The sequence below is a fragment of the Cyanistes caeruleus genome, chromosome 27, assembly GCF_971803275.1.
Source record: "Cyanistes caeruleus chromosome 27, bCyaCae1.hap1.1, whole genome shotgun sequence".
NCBI lineage: Eukaryota > Metazoa > Chordata > Aves > Passeriformes > Paridae > Cyanistes > Cyanistes caeruleus.
The window spans coordinates 2843598-2864263 of NC_141727.1; the positions used below are offsets into that span (position 1 = coordinate 2843598).

Below are 20666 nucleotides of genomic sequence, written 5' to 3' on the forward strand. Positions count from 1 at the left end.
TTTGTTGTGGAGTTCATTTTATTTATACAGTGACTGTCAGCAACGTTTCATCCGGGCAGCAGAACACAGCAGGACTCATGTCAAAGCTCCACGCTTTGATTTCACCCTTCAGTCTGCCAACACCTCTGTGCATGCCCACCACATCCTCCTGTAACGAGTGCCCAGGGCCTGCCCAAGTGCAGCACATGTGGCTCACACACGTGCACAGTGCAGTGTGCAAGGCACACCAAACTTTCTCACCTAATTTCAAGCAGCCTGGCACCTCGAGGCATCTCCTCCTTTCTTCCAGATTAGTGAGTCTCGTTATGGTTCTAATCTGCTCATACACAAATGGCTCCACTGCGAGAACTGAACGCGACAGTCACACTCAGCACTAACACACCCCACTGCTGCTACAGCTACATCAAGTTGAGGAGTGCAAGGAAATATTGACAGCTCGGACAGGAAAGAAAGCAACAGCCAATGCAGGGACACACCACAGAGACCCCCTTGCCATGGAGCTGTTTTGGCAAGACTGGGCCACTGCTCTCCCTTAAAGGGCTCCTCAGACCTGAGTGCACAGGACAACGTGAGTCACTGGTACATCCATCTGTGCAAAAGCTGCCTCCACCAATGCCCAGCCCACACATACACTATGATGTGCCTCAAGGACTTTGATTTCAAACCAGAAACACCAGAATTTTCACTGCCAGTGGCAGTACATGCAGTCACCAGTGACAGTCTGCATCAAGACTCATCCCTCCCCATCTTGCCCCAGGCCACAATCAGGCAGCTGAGTCCCAGTGCATGAGGACTCCTCACCACTGCCTCCAGCAGCAAGAGGGAGAGCAGCCCTCACTCTTCTCAAGCTGAGGTCGTTGGGCCTTTTCTCTGTTTGTTTTGTTGTGCTGTTTTGTCCCCTCAGCAGAGCTGCCGTGTCTTTTCTGATCAGCTGCCAAGGAATGCACAAAACAGGGAGCACACGACTGCACACCAAACAGACTCCTCATGCACTTGGTACCTTTGGGAGTAAACTTAAGGAACAAAAAGTTTCTGTGATCCAGTGTTGTTACCCCAGAACGTCAAAGCTTTTGGCTTTGGATGCCATGGTAACGCTTGAGGGTGCTGCAATAAGTTATTGTCACTATACACACAACTCACAGGGACACACGGGGAGGGTCAGTCACACCCCTGGTGTTGGGGAGGGACAGTCACACACACACACAACATTTAACACTGCTGGAATGGGGCTCCTCAGTCGTCAAACCTCCCCTCACGGATGATGTCAAAGGAGAAAGGGAGAAACTTGAATCCAGTGCCAGTGTAGAATTTGTTCTGGAATTCGATCCTGCAAGAGACAGAAGATTGATTACTCATTAATAAGGCAGCTCTCAATAGGAACAATTAGCAAGAACCCCACTAAAAGTAGGATTACTGACTGTAAAAAGCTCTAAAAAGAAAAAGAGATATTATAACAAAATGTATCTTTTGGCACAACTGAACTGTCCACAGACTTCCATCCCACCCTCAGGGACAAAAAATGGCAACAGGAGCAGAAGGCTGGCTCTGGCAGTGTCCCAGGATGCACAGGGTGCAGAGGGAGCATTTTCTACACCGGCTGCTAAAGTTCCCTTTTTCATTAGCACAAGCCTCAGCCACGTGACACCGAGCTCAGACTCCCCACCAGCCTCTTGTGTTTATTCCCTGCAGCACATTTGTACTGGGACGTGCCCGTCAGCTCCAGCCGAGCGTTAGCTCAGCCCCATTTGCTGCTGGCCCTAATGAACTTGAGTAAAAAAGAGAATTATTCTAGAGAACTGCCCAATAGTCAGTGACAGCCAAATAGGGACAGGGAAAACTAATCCCCTGATCCCCAGCAAAAACAAGCCCAGGCTTCACAGACACTTTCCACTGCACAATCTGCTGGAAAACAAAGTCTCTGCAGGCAGCAAGTGACAGCAGACTGGGGAGCCTTTAATACAGTTCAGGAGAATGTTTTTTTCAGCAAGAAAAGACAAACTTGAATTATTTTTCCCCAAATGGGGAATCATGGCCAACTCCAGAGCTGCTGGATTCAGCCAGCAAAAAGTGATTTCCTCACAGAGCCCAGGAGGGAAATGCTCAGGAAAACCAGCTTTAGCCTGTATCTTCTACTGCCTCACAGGCCAAGGGATCCCCAGGATGAGCAGGATTTTCCATGTGGGAGGAAGGGCTTCTTGCCAACATGCTCCAGTTTTTCAGGAACCCAGATAATCTCTGTAAGTATCCTGTGACTAAGTAACTGTTCTGTAAGCAAAGGGAAATGGCAGAGGGCTGGGTATGTGAGTCACCCAAGCTCACTGTGACTGACATATTAACCCTGATGATTCACAATTCCAGCTGGCCTCAGACCCTCCCTTTGGACATTCTGTTACAACTGGCCACAACTGGAGGCCTGACACTGGAAGAGAGGCTGCTCTAACGTTAGAGAACTAGCCAGAAAAGTGTATTTAACCAAATAATCAGTGTACATGGTCAGTGGGGTTTTCTGCAGGTGTCTCCAGAACACTCAGAACCCAGCAGGAAGCAGTGCTGTTGCCAGGCTCACTGCCTGTTACATGTCCCAGTTTACTGCTCCATGTGTCTCACATCAGTGACCAAGTCCTGCAGAGAATTTATAGACAGTGGCATCAGCAGCAAACAGCCCAGGCGTCCTCAGGTAGCAGCAGAGCTACAGGAGACCCACTCTGCAGCTTTCTGCATTAATATTCATGTCAGTGTTTGTCAGACTGTTGTTCTGTGGATTTTCCAACCCCACAGAGTCAGGGTACACTGGGAAACCAGACAGCTCCAGTCCTGTGAGCAGGAGGCAAAAGTGTAATGGGAACCCTGAGTGCCACTCAGTACAAGTGCAAATTCCCACTCTGTGTCCCTAAACACAGGTGCCACAGCCTGGGGTCAGGTGTGAGCCAGGCACACCTCAAGGGTGGTGACCTGACAGACAGAACCCACTGTTTGTGCAGAGACTGCTGCAGTTACTCCTTCCCAAAAAGAGCAGAGGGACATATCTGCCTCTGGGATATTCCATGCTGCCTGACAGGAGGCTGTGGCTGCCCCTTGGAGCAGTGGCTCCTGCAGTCACACTGCAGACGAGTCCTGGCTTGTGACATTTACAGAGGAAAATCAAATCCTGGCAGGTGGGTGAGCAGCTGGACCTCACCACTCCCACTCACTGGGTTGAGAGTGGGATGCAGCTCCAACACACCCACGCTTCTTGGGAACCCTGAATACAGTCACAAACTTTTTCTTTTGGGCACAGCCTGTTTTGGCTCATGTTGGAAGAGGTGACTAGTTTAAAAAGGGGGAAGCTGCTTTAATCTGAATCTTCATGTCAAACTACATCACTGAAAATAAATAAATGGAAAGGTTAAATATTTCAGAAGAGTTACAGCAAAAGAAGCTGACAGCACAACAGCTCAGACACATACAGAGCTGCAGTGGAGCCCCAGCTGACACCCTGCAATCCTGGCAGCAACCCAGAGGGCTGCCTCAACCCCAGAGTGGCCTGAGAAAGCCCAACCTGCTCAAAGAATGCACACGGAAAAAGTACAAAATAAACCTCCCTCATTTGGGACTGCCAGGCACAGCATATGGAACAACCTGTGAATTCCCTGACCAGTAAAACACATGCTCAACTCCTCCTCCTTTCCAGGAAGGCTGAACCACCCACACCTCAAATTCCTGATAGGTGACAGTTCTCCCATAGCCAGAAAATCCCATCTGCTCCTCCCAGGACAGCTGTATTTGACCTCCACTCTTCCTTCCTCTTCCTAAAAAGGGAACACCTGCCATTGGAACACCCTGTTTTCAGCTCAGGAGCAAAAAGGAATGTGAACAGTGTGCTCTTTGGAACCACTGCAGGTGCCTCCCTGTGATAACCAACACCCAGCAATCTCAAAATCATTTCAGCAGATCACTTGCAGTCTGAAATAGAACCTTAAACTTGCTTTTTGGGCTCTGAGCCTGAACAGATTTTTCTCTCACAGCCTGTGCATGAAAAGCTTGCAGGTTTGAAACACATATTTAGGAAAAAACAGGACTTTGAGCACTCCAGTTCCACAACTGCCCTGCTCTGGTCTGCATGGGCAGAGTGATCTGTGCTCACTGCTGCTGCCCCTGGGTTTGCCATTTGCCATTTCACTGACAAAAACACAGATGGATTTTTAATGGCCCTTTAGGGAAAAGTCTAGCAATGTGAACCATTACCTCCAGCTCACACCTGTTCCAGGTGTCTGAGCCATATCTGGAGGTGCAGTTTGTGATGAACACAAGACAAGTAGCTCCCCAAAAATGTGTTTTCTGCTCCAGAGAGCCTGCCCAGAACAGCTGCTCAGAGCTGTTCCCCTGCTGCTGCTTAGAAATGGCCATGCAGCTCCACAGCCCAGAGAGGCCAAGCCTTGGAAATCCTCTAATCCTCAAGGAATTGCAGAGCAAACCCCCCACATCTGGAATTACAGCACTGCTGCCCTCTGCTCCTCTTGGCCTGCTCTCAGTGCCCAGCAGGGTCTGGGGCTCTTGCTGTCACTGCTGTCACGTCCCAGCACGGTGGCAGCAGGGAGAGGATGAGGGACCTCTGGCCAGGCAGCAAGGAGCTCTGGAGTGGCTGCTATGCAGGGTTCAGGCTGCATGCCAGGAAAAACAGAGGCACCATCCAGCAGCCATTTCCAGGAGTGCCCCCCTGGCTCCCTCAGCACAAGATGGCCTCGCCCCATATCAGCTTGGCTTACTTGGCTACAGAGACACAGGTGGACCAGGAGCCTCCAGCCTGCACCCCCAGGAGCCAGGACACTCCAGCCTGCACCCCCCAGCCTGCACCTCACTAGCTGCCAAGGCAAAGGGCAAAAGGCCAAAGCTTTCCTTCCCCACAAGCAGGGGGTAAGTGCAAAAAGGCTGATTTTCTTATTTTGCTTTTTAGAGGGACTTGCTTCCTGTTGCACTTACAGAACTACTTTCAGAGTGTGCTCCCAACATTTTCTTCCCATTTAAGCATGACAGAGTATTTCTTGTGATCTTTAGAAACTTCCATTCACTCTCATGATCCCCCCATCCCCAGGAAATCAGCAGCTAGAGGAGGTGGGAGCAGCCTGAACCCCAGAGTGGCACAGACTCTCCTGCATTTCAGGCTGAGAAAATCCTACTCCCAGTTGCTCCTCTGATCCCACCAGTGCACTAACGAGGGAATCTGAAGTGGAACAATGAGTGCTCTTAAACATGGATTAGAGAAAGCTCTCGAATATTTTCCATACTTGGGAGCAGAGTAATTCCTTCTGCTTTTCTGGCTGCATACACGGGAGCTTAATGATCACAGGAAAGGGGTTGAAAAAGAAATTTCCAAAAGCAAGACCAGCAAAAATTCACTGCCATCCCAAAGTACCCCAAGGGCAGAAAGCAAAGCCACTCCTTTCCAAGGCAAGGTTTTATGGCAATGAACAAGAGCATGAGAAGGATCATGCAGTCAGTGGCTACTGCACCCAAAGGACAACAAACACAGGAATCAGGGAAAAGACCAAGAGATGGAATGAGAAAGTCCTGCTGAAAGCCACAAATCACACTGCTCCAGCCAGCACAGTCTCCCCAGTCCCTGGTCCCAAGACTTTGGTCCTAAAGCTTTGGTCTTTTAGTGCTTATCTCTAAGTAGAGCTCCACAACTTTAAACAACAGTTAGGGGAAGGTGTTTTACTACAAACAGGATTGAAATCTCTGACCCTTTTTAAAGACTTTCTGCCTTCTAGAAGATGGCATTTCTGCACAGTCCAGGTGACATCCATTTCCTTGCTATGAAGAGCTCTCCCAGTTTCTGGGTGTCCCAGTAACTCACCAGTGCAAGCGCAGAGCGTGGAGGAAGGCTGAAAGCCCCTCCATGACCAGCAGAATGGCCACTGTCAGCGTGGCAAAAGCAGCAAAGATGAAGAAGAGGCCCAAGCCTCCCCCCAGGCTCCTCACACTGAGGCCAATGTGGATCACCATGGTCCAGAGCACCTCCGAGAGCTCTGCCGAGAGAAAGGGGAGAAGACTCGAGTCAGCAGGAACAGGGGGTTGTTTACTGGTAAAGTAATAACTAAAGTCAAGCAAACCCCCGCTACAATGAGGTGGAAACTGAAGAGGGACGAGAGCTTTTGCAGCCAAGTGTGCCAGGACATTGCCTCCAGCTGTCACACAGGGCAGGGCAGAGTCCTTGCTCAGCAGCTCTTTGCTTTATTCTGTGATTTTACCTCCATTTCTCCCATTCAGCAGAGCTGTGGGAGCAGACCCTGGTGTGTGGAGCTCACTGCTCCCAGGTAATTCACACTGTCCTGTGCCAGCCAAGCCCTGAGAGGCCTCTTGTGCCTGGGCTGAGCAGGCACAGGGCCCCCCCAGCTCAGCTCCCTGAGGACACTCACGTGCGTGGGCCAAGCTGAGGGCCCAGAGGCGCAGGTAGGACGCGGTGTTGGAGATGCAGCCCAGGCAGTACTCGATGGTGTGGATGGCCTGGTACACCACGGTGTCCCCAAAGTCGAACTGCAAAGGGAATGCAGGATGAGGGGAGCTGGGAGCACGGCGTGGGCAGGGACAGGGGCAGGGGAACTGCTGCTATCACCAGGGACACTGTGTGTGACACTGCACACTGACACTGTCTTCTCCTGGTTTAGCACGCCAGCGCCACAAACAAAAAATGAATCTTGTCTCGACAGGTTTTGCAGAATGACAAATGCTGTGATGCGAATATTTTCTTATTCTGGCATGTGGAAGTCAAGATATTCCAAATTCATCCATGGGCTTAGCCAGGAAAAGACTGTTCAGCAGAAGGTGGTGCTGGTGTGCACTCCCTGGTAAGCCAGAGGTGCTGCTGCAGGAAGGAAGCAGTGCCCCAAGCTGTAGTGCATGTGCCTTTGCTACAGGAGCAACAGGAGCATTTTGCAAGACATGAACCTGCCCTTTTTGAAAGCAAAAATAATGCATTAAGCTACTCTGAAAAAGTCACATCTGTGCACCGTTCACTGGCAAAGTCTTTCAGTGATTTTCTGCAATAATAAAAGAACTTAGAAGGAAATCTGCCATGGGGCAGTTTCTTATCCTGCAGCTTGGGAAAACATTCCTTTGCAGTTTGGATTTAATCCATGCTTCAGAAACTGCTCAGATTTAAGTGAACATGATGTTTTAAATACATCCAGTGACTAATGCTCTAGGCATGCACACAAAGCTATTTATAGTCTTAATTCTCCCCTAGTATATCCAAGGCAATATTTCAAACAATTCAGTTAAATTAGCTGTCAAAATCCTAATCCTTTCACTACAGAACATGAGCTGTGAAGTTCTTCACTAAAGGCTGCCCTAGCCAACAGTTCCAGCTCCGGACACATGAGCCAGGAGAGAATGTGGGAAATGTTTAAACAATGACCTTTCAAAGCTGAGTGCAACGGCCTGAGAGATCCACCACTGAGCCAGGAGTGGGAGCACTGGGATTGCTGTGGCACAGTCCTTGTGGGCTGACACATTTTGCCCAGGTTCAGAGAGACATCAGGTACACCAGAACAGGAACCCCGTGCCCCTCCCCTTCCCCCCCATTCCACACAGGCCTGTGCACAGCAGAGCTCTGAGCAAACCACTCTCAGCACAATTTGCAGCAGCAGCACCCTGGTCAAGCTGCTCTGATTTCATGCCATTTGCATTTTTTTGTAGTAAAATTGGTTACCTGATAGTGTTGAAACCTACACTCAATCCTGCATCAATATTAAACCCCCATTTTTTTAACACTTGTTACGAGTGCTTATGGATGAGCAGTTTCTCAGAGCAGAGCTTCTCTTTTACACAAAGCTTCTGGCCAGTTCAGTTCTTCAACTACATGAAACTGGACTGGTTGTGCTGCATTTGCTCTCTGGGTCAACCAGCATCATCCTTAACATGGCAGATAGTCTGAGGGAAGAAATACCTTTAAACAGTTTGCTGCAGCACAAAATTAAGAAGGCCACAACATAAAGAAATTCAGACTTTTTTTGGAAGCTCACAAGAGAAAATTTTCAGTTTCAGACCTCCAGCTGAACAGTTTCCCAGGTAACTGGGAACAATCAGGGGATCACACAGACAAGTTGTATAGATGAAGTAATTAAAAGTCTGTTGATGTATGTGTGTATGAATTAAAAATGGCCTGTAACATGAAAACAGCAAGATCTTTTGGAAAACAAGATGCTGTGACATAACAAGTTCCATTCAGCATGTGTTACACCGATGGGAAATGGCCCAGGTACACATGAAGGCAAAGCTGCTGTGCTCTTACCACCTCGTCCTCTGTAGGCTTGAAAACATAAATTTACATTTAGTGCAGTGTTTTGATCACATTAATCATGAAGACATTCAGCAATTCCCTCCTACGCACGCCACAGAAAGCAGTAACACATCCCATGCACTACAGAGGCAGGATCTGCTGCAGTCGTTCAGAGGCATCAGAAAATTCCCCAACTACGTGAGATTGACTGTTTTTCTCCTCTCCCATAGGAAAGAGAAGTAATTAATATTACCCCCAACAGTCAAAATGAATATATAAACAGAAATTCAGTGCTGCAGAAATGCAGCCCCTGAATTTCCACTGGCATGGGAGAAGCAGATAACGTGTGGCACCTGGGAGTGCTGTGCACCCCTGAGATGGTGGCTCTCTGGGGACAAACAGAGCCACATCTCCCAGGATATGCAAATTATGCTGTTTTTTCTGGAGTCCTGGGAGTGACCAAGAGACAGTCAGTGAGAAAACTGCTAGGAACACACTTCACTGGGAATGCTGCTGCTTAAACAGCCTGGAAACGAGTAACTACAGTCCCAGTGAGCTCATCCTGCTGCCGAGTGCAGTGCCCTGAGAGCGAGGATGCTCAGGTGCTTACCTCTTCCCCCTCCTCAGAATGGGTAGATAACTGGTCATGTTGAATGATCTCAGCATCCTCCTCCGTTGGGCCATTGCCCACCCGGATCCCACCAAAGTTGTGCGTGCCCTGACACATGCAGAAAAGAAAGAGCAAAGTGTTGTTCGGGTTTTAGTGCAAAAGTGCAGGTTTCTCATGACTCCATGTGCAGCAGCAGCTCACAGAGGAAAACAAAATATTAAATATTAAGGCCCAGATCAAGGCAGGTACAATTCTATTTCCCAGCTTGGATGGGAAAGGTGCTGATTCCTGCTGGGGCTGGGGGAAAAAAAAAAAAAAAAAAAAAAAAAAAAAAAAAAAAAAAAAAGTCTGTCTGAGTGAATCCTCGGTACATTTCTACAGTGTCACTGCAACCATGAGGACAATAAAGGCACACCTCTCAGAGGACATTTGCTGGCTCTGACATGCAACAGCCCCAAGTCCTGCCCAGCACGGCTGGACAAGCACTGACACACCACTGCTGGGTACTGGAGCAGGTCATGGAGCTGAACACGCTGACACAAACACACACACACTTGCTCCCACCAGCCTCAGGCACACCAACAGCACACACAAAACCAGATCTTCCCCTGCTTGGAACCTCTAGGTTGTGCAAGCAGGTCTTTTTAGAGACATTTGTTCTGACATTCAGCATCTGACCTTCAGCTGCACCTCCAGGACTCCAAAGGGAAGAGAACAACACACAGACTGAGCTGAAATGCTGAAATGGGGAGCAGTTCCCACCTGACCCCTGAGTCTGACCCCTAGAGAGGCAAACTACAACACCAGAAATAGAAATAAACCCTGTGCCCAGCTTCATCACTGTCTTGGGTCACCTGTGACACAGGATGTGACCTGACTTGCCACACCCAGACTGCAGAGGTCCAGGGATGCCCATGCAGATGAAAGAGGTGCTTGCCCAGACCAGCAGAACAGCTGCTCTGAGTTCTTCTACCTCGTTTATCCTTAGAAGCCTGCTTTTATTTTAGGCTGAATTATAAATATGCCCAAAATGCCAGATATTAATTAGAGATTTTGTCAGGTTTCTAAAAACAAATTAGGTAGGCGTTTATGCTCTGAAAACAGAAATAAAATTTTAAATCCCCTCCACATTAACAACTAAGACAATGCTTTTAATTAGGATTTTCAGTATCTCTGAAACACCCCAAGTCACTGATGACTCCTGTCAATATTCTGTTTATTTATTTCTAGCCTGTGAAATTGAGCAGCCTTTCCCTCACACTCGACTCATATCCATTCCCTGCAAACCAGCCAACCTAAACACAGCTCCAACAGCTCCAATTGTTTACTTGATCCTTCTGAGCACACTTCACGCAAGACCTCCCCTCACAGCTTCCCGACGGAGATGCATTTCATACGCTGGATGGATCCTGCACAAAGAACCATTTTCATTTCTGGCATTTCTCTGAGGACACTAAAATGTCATGAGAAAACCAGCTGACATGTCCCTCTGGAGAGCATGATGTGCTTCTCACAATTGGTGAGATTCACACCTCCTTAAGTCAGCCAGGCAGATTCAGAACTAAAATGTAGCTGAAATAAGCAGTGCTGGGGAAGGGACTGAGTTCTGGGGGCTGCCACAATCCTCAGCAGAAAGCTCTGGCAGCAAAGGGCCATCTGTAGGCTTAGAAACACATAAGTCAAAACAACTGTCATCAAGAAGCTTGTTTGTGCACAACCACTTAATAATAATTTCAGGTCAAAGTGTGTACAGGACAGATGTGTCACAAATCCAATGATCACTGACATGGAGTTGCTGGAGGCCATCACATCACTGTGTGTTTGGGAACACGTAATGCAAACAGAAATGCTGCACTGAGAAGAATCCTAATCTATCTTAAACAAATACACAAGCAGAAGAAAAAAAGGGGAATTTAACATGGGGGGATGTGGTAGCAGGAAATCCTGTGCTGCTCTGCAGGTTGGATTCAGCAGCACTTCTGCAAGGAAGTGTCTCTGTGCACACACAACTACCATCCTCCAGCTTGGGTGTTCATCCAGAATGTATCAATTTGGCTAAACTTTGCTCTTTCCAAGAGAAAGTGTTTTTCACCCTAAAGGTGCGCTTGCCATTCCCTTATGAAATTCAGATACATTCCATGCTCCCTCGATAACCAGACACGAAGCCAACTCCCATCTGTAATGCATCAGGCGAGTTTGAAGTGCACTCACTGTTGCAGCCGCTGCTACCTCGAGCGCCTGCGTGTTCGTGCTGCCCTGGGCCTCCTCGGGCTGCCCTTCCTGAGGGTGGACGGAAGAAGAGAGAGGGAGGAGGAAGGAAACAAAAAGAGAAAGGGAGACGAATGGAGGGGGCATGGGAGGATGGAAGGTGGTCAGAGAAGGGAGAGGGAGTGTCTGTGACTGAACTGATCTCTGACTCGCTGCACATCCTCACAGCGCTGCCAGACATGCAGGGAGCACTCGCACGTCTCCGCAGCGCACGTGTGCCACGTTCCTGCATCTCACACACAGGTACAGTGCAGCTGGAAACCTACAGAGCACCCCAGCAGACAACCTCTCACATGAGTCTCTAAGTCTCTTTTTCCTTTTAACTGTTTTTTTTTACCATCCAAGCTGCTTTAACAAAGATAGCTGAGAAGTTTGCCAGCCAATTCCACCTCCGTTTCCCACTGCCAGCCTCGCCCAGCCACAGAAGTGCATCCAGCAGCCAGTGAGACTGTTCCTAAACCAGATACCAAAGCCCAAGCCAGAGACACTGTTCTGATCATTACCAACATAAGGGGTTTTTAAAAGCAGGTTTGATGCTGGATCCAGATCTGGGAAGCAGGCAGGCAACACTCTCTCTCCAGTAACCCACCTGCTGGTATGCCCAGGAATATGAAAAAACACTTAACAGGTTTCAATGTGGTGTGAACCCATGGATCCAAGCTCAGGATGAAGAACACAGCTTTTCAACCAAAAACAGTTTTCATATGTAAAATATAAAAGAGAGTCACCCACCAAGTGTTTTCTCCTTAAATACTGCTGCCGAAGGACCAGGGGTTTGGCTACCAGCATCCATGGCACACACAGCAAGGCTACCACCACGAGGAAGCACTGGAGCCCTTTCTGCAAAAGAAACAAGTCTCAGGTAATTCAGCTGCATCCCCTGCTCAAACACACACAGAACCCAGCAAGAATGGCTGAATTCCCAGTATGTGGATGCTCCTCCACCTCTCTCTCTTCTGGGAACAGCAATTAAGTACTTAATGCCTGCAGCTGCCACCTCTGACTGAGCACAGCATTTAATGCTGAGACTGGGTTAGACTGGGGAAAAATCCAAAAGATCATGTAGGGAATGAATTTGGCAGATGTCTGATACTGCTGGGAGGAAACAGTGTTGGTGTCTGAGCTAAGCTGAGAGGTATCACATTGCAGACATGGATAATATTCCTAATTGCTTTCTGCTATTCATCAGGATCCACATGTTCTGAAGCCACAGTTGACTTATGGTCAGACAAATAAAAATTCCTGCTATAGGGATTATTCCTTCATTCTTCAACATTAGATAGTATCAGACTTCAGAAATGCTCTGTCACAGTGGAAAGATGTTTCATGCTTGATTTCACAATTATGACGAGGTCAATGAAACACTCCAGTATCACGAAGCATCTCTGATTCTGTTCTACAAGAGCACGCACCTGCCCACTATAAAGCATCTTATTACTGGTGTCCTCATAGGAGAACAGAAACATGTTGATAAAGTGTATTAAGAGGCTCGGTGCTTCCTTGGATGTGTGAGCATCGTAGGCTGTCCACTTGTAAAAGATGAGAATAACAAGGTATCCAAAGAGGGAGGACATGAAAATCATTTCTGGGATAAATCCAAGGTATATGTTCAGTGGCTTCTTAAAATAGCTACAGGGAAGAAAAAAAAAAACAACATGAAAGTTTGTATTAGATTTGGTTAGAATTAGGGCAAAAGCTTTTAATCAGTCTTTGGAATGACAGCACAGGGGCTCAGCAGCTCGACAACAGCTGGGCCTGGAGCACAGGAACTGCCTGGCAGGCACAGTTCCACACACAGCCAGAGATAACTGCACTGCACCTTCCATCAGGAGGTGAGGGCTGATGGGCATCTTAGACCACAAAACACCCAAAGACATTCCATTCCCCCCCACCACGAGAAAAACAGAGCAAAGCCCTTACATGTGGTTGAGGAGACTCAATGCAACACCAAAGAGCATCTGGAAAATGCCAAGAATCACAGACATCTTCATCTTAAAGGAATTGAGGAAAGCCAGCTTATTGCTGGCAATGTTCCAGATCTGTGAAAAACAACACCTAGTCAGATACCAGGGAAAGGAAAACAGGAGGAGGAAAACACTCCCTTTAAGCTAAACAGTATGAACCAGTCAGGAAGTGTGAGGCTGAAAAAGCAGGTTTTAAAGATGTGTTTGTCCTATGGATATCTTTTGGGGAAATGAGCAGACATTTCAGCTGGCAGTAACTGAGCCCACCACTAAGCAGGAATAAAACCTGTTTTCCTGGTGCCTCAAAGGTGCAGGAGAAAAGAGGCTGCATCCTTAACAGAAAAAATATGATTATCCATTTAAAGGAACAATTACACACAGTTCTGATTTCCTGCACTTCCTCTTTATGTGGAAACCACACAAGGTTTGTCAAATATTATAAGCAGAGTTAAGAGCAGAGGTGTTGATGCAGGCAGGTACAAAGTGACAGGATTACTGGGAAATGTATATTTCCAAAGGTAAAGGAAAAATTTTTCTCACTGAGAAAAGAAATTAACAGCTTTCCCCAAGGTAAAAAGTAACTTCAGGATGTGATTTTCCTGGCTAATCAGATTTGATTAAAGCACTGCAGGTTAGAAAGGGTGAGAAAGCAGCCTTTAATGGACCTCAGAACAAGGGTCTCTATCCCAAATCTGGCATCTCAGTAGGAATTCTGTTGCTCAGGAGTATTCCTGACTTGCTCAGGGAATGTCTGGGCTGGGCAATCTTTCACAGAACAGTGAACAGACAGACAGGTACTGTTCTTTCTGCTGACAAAGAGGATTTTTCCCAAAAGACTGCAGAGGAAGGATGAGCTCTTACTGGGTCAATGCCAAACGGGTAGGGCCCACCAAACACCCCTGGGATAGCAGGATCCAGCTGCAGCAGGGGGGTGGTCTCCAGCAAAGCATCTCTGTTTGGGAATAAGATTATACAAACATTAACCACAGCAATGCCACCCTCTTTCTGTAAAAACTGACAACACTTCCCTTGTGAGAGGAAGGAATAGCTGATCTGAGTTTTATTAAATTGAGAGAACTTCAAGGTTGTAGAACCTGGATGGTTCTAGAGATTTTCCCAAATTAATGAAACCTTGTTTCTTGACTTTTTACTCAGTGTCAAAAGGAAGACAGGTGCAGGGGACAGGATTCTTGAAATGTCTATGGGGAAACAGGTGAGAAACTGCATCTTAGCAAGTTTTCTGGAAAAAAAAAAATAAAAATTGAATCTTGGCATGTATCATCCCATTTACACCTCTCTTCCACATCTACCCGAGACAGAGGTCAGAAATTTTTGTTTTCCTGAGCTGCAAGGACAAGGCACCTGCTTCTCACTGTCTCTACAAAGTTCCCAAGGGTTTACTCACGACCAGTTGGCTTTATTGAACATTGGCCTGACGCTCCAGGAGGAACCAAACATGTTGAGGGACTTGGAGAAGCAGTCGTTGTAGATGAGGCCCGTGTAGGTGGAGAACAGCCCCATCAGCAGGATGATGTATCGACCACTGAACACCATGTTGAACATCTGGTGTAAAAACCCAAAAGGAACAAAGAAAGTCCATAAGAACAGGGCAGGTCCCTCCCAAAGCCAAACCAGGGAAGTCAGTCTGCTGTAAGACAAACATTGGCCACATGAACTGAGAGTCCAAAAATCTCTATTTCCCCTTGGCAGGGATTAAGGGTGCAAGAGGGAGCACAGCAGATAACGAGGATGAAGGGGCAGCATGGATCTCCACAGGGGACCCAGGAGTAGCTGGAGAGGACAAATTGCAATGCACAGCCTGATGCAACTCCCAGCTGGCAGCATGAGTTTGGAACCAGGAGCACAGACCCTGTCAGCCTCCTCCAGTTCTGTCAGCACGTCTTAACTCTGGTTCAGCCCCTGTCAGTCCTGAGCCAGCAAAACTAACCTTGAGCAGCAAACAGGAAAAATGCTGGGGATGGGATATATACATACAGGAACTGGGAGTTTTGCAGTGGTTAAACCCCACTATTATCCAGTTAAATTTGGGGTGATTTGTTTATGTCAATTTACCTACTACTCTTGATAATTTCCTTCAGACAACTGAAATGAATAATTTCCTATAAATACACAAAAGGAAAACTAAGGGAACTCAATAGTATTATGAAATTACACTACTCAGTGTGTGTGTGTGTGTGTGTGTGTGTGTGTGTGTGTGTATGTGTTCTTCGGGCTTCTCAGCCTGTCCATGTGCTTCAAAAATTCCAAAGGAGGAGTAATGGGCATTGTCAACTCAAGGGGAAAAGGATGGGAGTTAACCAAGCTGTAACTCTTTGTTTGAAATGCAAAGCTCAGCACGATCTGCCATTTTACCTCATTGTCACTCTTCTGGGACAGAATCCTGCTTTCCCTCACCACCATCCAGACAGCAATCAGAGTCATCAGGATTCCATGGCCAAAATCCCCAAACATCACAGCAAACAGGAATGGGAATGTGATGATGGTATAGGGTGCTGTAAGGGAAAAGACAACATTCCCAGGGCGCTGTGTGTTAGTCAGCCCAGATTCACCATAGTACAGTACAGGTAATTCAGCAAATGTAATTCCCCAGCTTCCCCTCTGTTACTGAAAGCTGATGAGTCTCCAGTAGAATTCTCTATTAGAGATTTCCACACAGGACAGGCAATACAGATAAACATCATGACTAAAAATCTTGAGACACAAGTCTTGGACTTTTCCAAGTCTGAATTTACCTGGATTTATTTCCCGATATGTCCCAATGCCATAAGCATCAACAATGTTTTGAAAGCCAGAAGTAAACTTGTTAGTTTTGTTGTAAGTGGGTGGGGTCTGATTGGTTTGCATCCTGTTTAAAATAGATGGGACAGTGGATCCGCTGTGCTCCTGTTTGAGAAAAACAAAGGGAAGATCAGCAAACCCACCCTAGGAGCACTGGAGGATGAAGTCCAACACAACTGTCCCACTGGCATTTGAAAAACTGCAAGCTTGAGTGTTTGCAGTGTGCTTGCACAATGAGATGCTGGAGCAGCTGAGGAAGGCTGCCAGGATTCCACTGCTCTGCACTTTGTGTAGCAGGAGTAAAGGTGAACGTTGTCTGCGCAGGACAGACAAGAAAACAACAAGCAAGTGGAAGGACTTCAAGAAACCCAACTCTCTTGACTATCTGAGCAGAGGGTGAGTTTGCCAACATCCTGGAGAGCTCCTCTACCCAGACACCAGGACTGCAGAGCCCAGCCAGGGTAACTAAACATAGCAAAGGACTTACACATGGGAAAATCCTCACCATTCCAGCATTCACCTCAACTTTAAGCTTCGCACAACCTATTTGTTACTACTTTTATCTCTCAGTCATCATTCCTGCATGCTACATAAGCTGTCCTCTGTGAAGGCTGATTCCCAGCCCAAGGGGATGGTGTTCAGAGGATCACAATACAGAAAAGGCAATGAATCCACGTGGTGCTGCCACTGACTGGCACAGCATCTACTCACAGTGCCTCTCCTGAGAGCAAACTGGATGGAATCGAGGTCAGCAACAGGACACCACACTTCAGCAATCAAGCACTTCTGTGTCACATCGATGTTGCACAGGTTCAGGGTGTGGTAAATGGCCTTCATTTTCCGCACTTTGATGAACCAGACACGGATGTTTTTAGCAGCCGCCTGCAAAACCCTCTGGCGATGATCCTCGGTTTGGTTCAGCACCTTTCAGAGAAGCAGGAGAAAGATCAAGCCAAATCATGGACCAAAGCTCAAAGCGCACCAACAAGACAAGCCTTTCCCACAGAGGATGAATGAGCAGCCTGCTCCCCCCACCCATGCCTGCAGTCTATGATGTACCTCCATAATAATTAGTTCTGCTGAAAGGCTTAAGGGATGTTTCCAGGGATGTTTTCTGATTATTTTCCTCCTCCAGCTAGAAGGTCAGTGGTTGTTTCAAACAACAAACTGTGCCAAGATCACAGAGAACAGTTTTACCTCCACCCAGGTTAAAAGAGCAGAGAAGAGTTCTGCAAGTGAAGGGTTTGCTGCCTTGAGAAAACACATAAATTACCCTGAAAGACTTGTTTACTGAAGGGAAAAGGAGAAAGTGTTTCCTGCCGAGGGTGTTTTCCAACTGGAACATATCAAACTCAGGCCAAGTCAGATTTCCAGAATGGAAAGTCTTAGATTGCAGGGAAAGTGAGGACACCAGGTACATGCAGCTCACAGCAGTTATTCTGCTTCTGAGTTCCTGTCTACTTTAAAATATCTTTTGAGCTGCACTGCACAACTCCCAGCTTGAGACAGTTTCTGTATCAAATAAGTAGGTAAAATTAAACCATTTTTCCTTTTAGCTTTGAACCTTTTCTCAATTTTTGTCTCAAATCCCTTAAATCTTTCTACATTATCACATACTGCCTTTCTTCTTTGAAGAAAGCACCAGGTATTTCAGAGGTGGCACCCACGAGATCTGGGTGCTAATTACTTTTTACCAACCCTCAGGCTGCTGCACAAGAGATTAGTTGTAAAGCAGAAGCTCTTCAGGACAGCACAACGTGAAAATATAAAGATAGGCAGAAAAAAAAGAAGAGCTAAGTTAATGTTAGCATTGTTATCTCACCTTGGAAAAAAGTTTAAATGTTTTCAAAGTACTTGGAGATGAACAGGCAGTTACACAACATGCTCTCAGAGTCAGAACCTGTGGGATCTCCCTACACACGAGTTCCTCTTTGCTCCCTGATATGGAGTTCTCTGTACTTATATATATATATATACATACATATATATAATGAATTGCTAAGCCCTGCAGAAAGATCAAACCACCCGTCCCAAATCCTGACACAGAAACAACTGAGCAGTCTCCAAACACCTCTCTTGCACTGCTGGTCTCAAGCTACCAGAAGGTGAAAACATGGTCATCTAATAAGGGCAAACATCCTCCTGTTTTAACAGGATCCAAAGTTTCCAAATAGAGTTTTCAACCATATTATTAAAGAAAAAAACTAAAGAACGGTCATTGACCCCGGTTATTTTACCATCTGAAGATCATCAATTCTGGTATTGACACCAGAAGCCATTTCCTTCCTCTCCTGAGGTGTTTCTGGGCATGGGTAGAGGGAGGCTCGGAACCTGGAAGACAGGGAAGCACCTCAGTGACAGAGATGGAAAGAAGAGCAATCATTCAGGGGTGAACCAGAGGCACCTTAAGAGAAGTTTCTGATCAGCAGAGACTGCCAGGCAGAGCTCCAGCCTCTACATCAATGGGATGCAGAAGTTTGCTTTAGGCCAAAGCAGAAGCTGGGTGCTTAAGAAAACAGAAGTGGGAGAGAATCCTCTTCTTCCTGTGCTGCCAGTGTCTCCAGGCACTGTCACGAGGCTGGTCAGCCATCCAGCTGAGGGGGGATGCTGTCACACCAGTGCAGCTGCTGATAGAAGCAGTCACTGTTGTCTCCCCTGTGAGAATATCCCACTGATGTCCCATCAGGCTGCCCCAAAAATCAACATTCCCTTGGTATTTTGCATTCCCTAGCACAACAGTTTTGGACTTTTGAGCATTACAGGCTGAGGAGTGGCAAGTCTGACTGTAAAATGTGTTTCAGTTACTTATGGCACATTTCATTTGCTGTCTAAATATATGCTCCTGCAACCACTGCGAAACAGGGAGTTGAGAAATACTGATATTAAGTCATGCCAGTGTGTTTCAAATAACTGAGAGCTGCCCAGCTGTTAGACTTTCATACCCTTCACAGATCTTCTTGACTCTGTTCTTCAGCTGGTCACCTTGGAAGAAGATGATAAATACAGACTTGTGCACATAATCCCCCTAGAACAAAGGAAAGAATTGTAGAAATTAGCATGAGATATTTACCAGATATTTTTTTCCTTTTGCTGAGTCTGTCCATCAGAGCTCAGATATGCACAGCAAGTCAAGAATGTCCCTGATTAACACTGAACAGTCACAGGAAGAGCAATTTTCTCAGCCTCAGTACAGAATACCTGCACTGTATTTGTGTCTAGTGAAGCAAAATGTCCCAGGTTATTGATTCTATGCAATACAGTAAATGGGAAAACCTGGTAAGAGCTCCAAAATTAATGAAGATGCAATTAAGTATTTATCAGCACTTAGTGCAGTCAGCTCACCTACAGAATCAAGCCAAAAGAGGGAATGAAGATATAAAAAAGTGGAATTTAACCAGTGTGGTTCCCAGGGAGGCCAGAGCCACATTCCTTGCACAGCTGTGTCCGTGGGGGCAGCCAGGGCCCCTTTCCTGCATTTGTTGACAAGTTATTGTTCTACCTTACTTAGGAAATTTTAACATAATGTTTCAAGAATAATTACATTAGGTGTAACCTCAATTTAAGGAAGTTCTGCACAATAAGAACAAAGTCTCTCCTAGCAGACAGATGATTCCCCAGGTCAGCTACCAGTGGTTGGTGGGACAAGCGAACACATCAGCCTCACATGAGAAAGAGATGCTGTTACTGAGCTTCATCTCCCAAGTCTGGGTTCCAGGGCAGCCCTTCACTAGGTAAGAGCAAGGGTGCCCCAAGTTTGGGCAATGCCCACTGGTTTGAGCACAGGAGACACTGGATGTAAAACCAGGTCCAATCACAACATTTACTATTTATTTCTGTACTAATGCAAACAATTGTAAGGTGGATGTTTAAACTATTGATTAGTGAATTAAGAAAAAAAGTAAGGTTCAAGTTCAGAGAAATGAGCTTCAGATATTACACACTGCCCATGTCCCAAGGAGCATCTTCCACACAGGATCACTACTCATTCAGAACTGCACTTGCAGTTTGGGCCAGAGAAATCCCTAGGCCCTGCTGCAGTCCACGTTTTGAGCTGTTTTCCAACAGCACTCCCCATCCAGCCTATTTTTGTTTTAATTAAACAGGAAAACATTTGTTGATGAAGCTCAGAGGCTGCAGCAGGCGCTGGGACAGACCTCACCCCATGGATCTGACAGAGGGACACAACTTTCTACATGATGCACAGCTCTTGGGCCCTGCTGCTGTAGCCAAGAGCTCCTTTACCGTGACGGGGTCCTCCAGCGGGTTCTCGATCTCGGCCTGGCGCAGGAACACGTTCCCGCGGCACACGCGCCACAGCATCCGCTCGAACGTGGGGATGCGCTCGCGGTTGATCACGCCAGCCACGAACCTGCAAGGGGACAGCACGGCCTCAGGGGCTGCACCTGAGCCACCCCAGCACACTGGGGGCTGGTGATGCACCCAAAGCTAGAAAAATCTTGTTTTAATGTTAGTTCTTCAAGAGGAATGGAAGGTCCTTGAAGTGTGTGGAGGTAACACACAACAAAACAACTGAACTATAGCACAGGCTCTGTTTCTTAACAGAATGAAATAATCTTTAAAAATATATAGATCACTGCTTATATAGGAGAAAGAAATGCATTTAGATATAGAATTTCTAATCTTCATTTCCCTGCAGCCCTGGTACATTGGCTGCAAGAGTTACAGCCAGTGACTATGTCCTGGGCTCATACTCAGACCTCACTGGAACAAACCTCCATGTCCAGATAAAGAATTACAAATGCAT

General features: G+C 46.8%; 1 protein-coding gene across 17 annotated transcripts in view; it reads right to left on the reverse strand.

The window, feature by feature from the left end:
• Window positions 1-20666, reverse strand: part of ATP6V0A1 (ATPase H+ transporting V0 subunit a1) — a 27222-nt gene continuing 6556 nt past the window's right edge. For 4 of the 17 annotated variants that reach the window (XM_086864609.1, XM_086864605.1, XM_086864604.1 and 1 more), the window contains exons 7-23: window positions 20144-20270; window positions 18844-18926; window positions 18139-18232; window positions 16613-16825; window positions 15856-16006; window positions 15476-15615; window positions 14508-14665; window positions 13964-14054; window positions 13059-13177; window positions 12551-12767; window positions 11871-11978; window positions 11082-11150; window positions 8871-8978; window positions 8273-8290; window positions 6399-6516; window positions 5837-6008; window positions 1-1327 (exon numbers count right to left, since the gene is read on the reverse strand). In XM_086864609.1, coding sequence (XP_086720735.1) covers window positions 1234-1327; window positions 5837-6008; window positions 6399-6516; window positions 8273-8290; window positions 8871-8978; window positions 11082-11150; window positions 11871-11978; window positions 12551-12767; window positions 13059-13177; window positions 13964-14054; window positions 14508-14665; window positions 15476-15615; window positions 15856-16006; window positions 16613-16825; window positions 18139-18232; window positions 18844-18926; window positions 20144-20270 — 2080 coding nt within the window. In that variant the 3' untranslated portion in view covers window positions 1-1233. The remainder of the gene's footprint in view (window positions 1328-5836; window positions 6009-6398; window positions 6517-8272; window positions 8291-8870; window positions 8979-11081; window positions 11151-11870; window positions 11979-12550; window positions 12768-13058; window positions 13178-13963; window positions 14055-14507; window positions 14666-15475; window positions 15616-15855; window positions 16007-16612; window positions 16826-18138; window positions 18233-18843; window positions 18927-20143; window positions 20271-20666) is intronic. The other 13 variants (XM_086864619.1, XM_086864614.1, XM_086864613.1 and 10 more) reach the window with 4 other exon arrangements.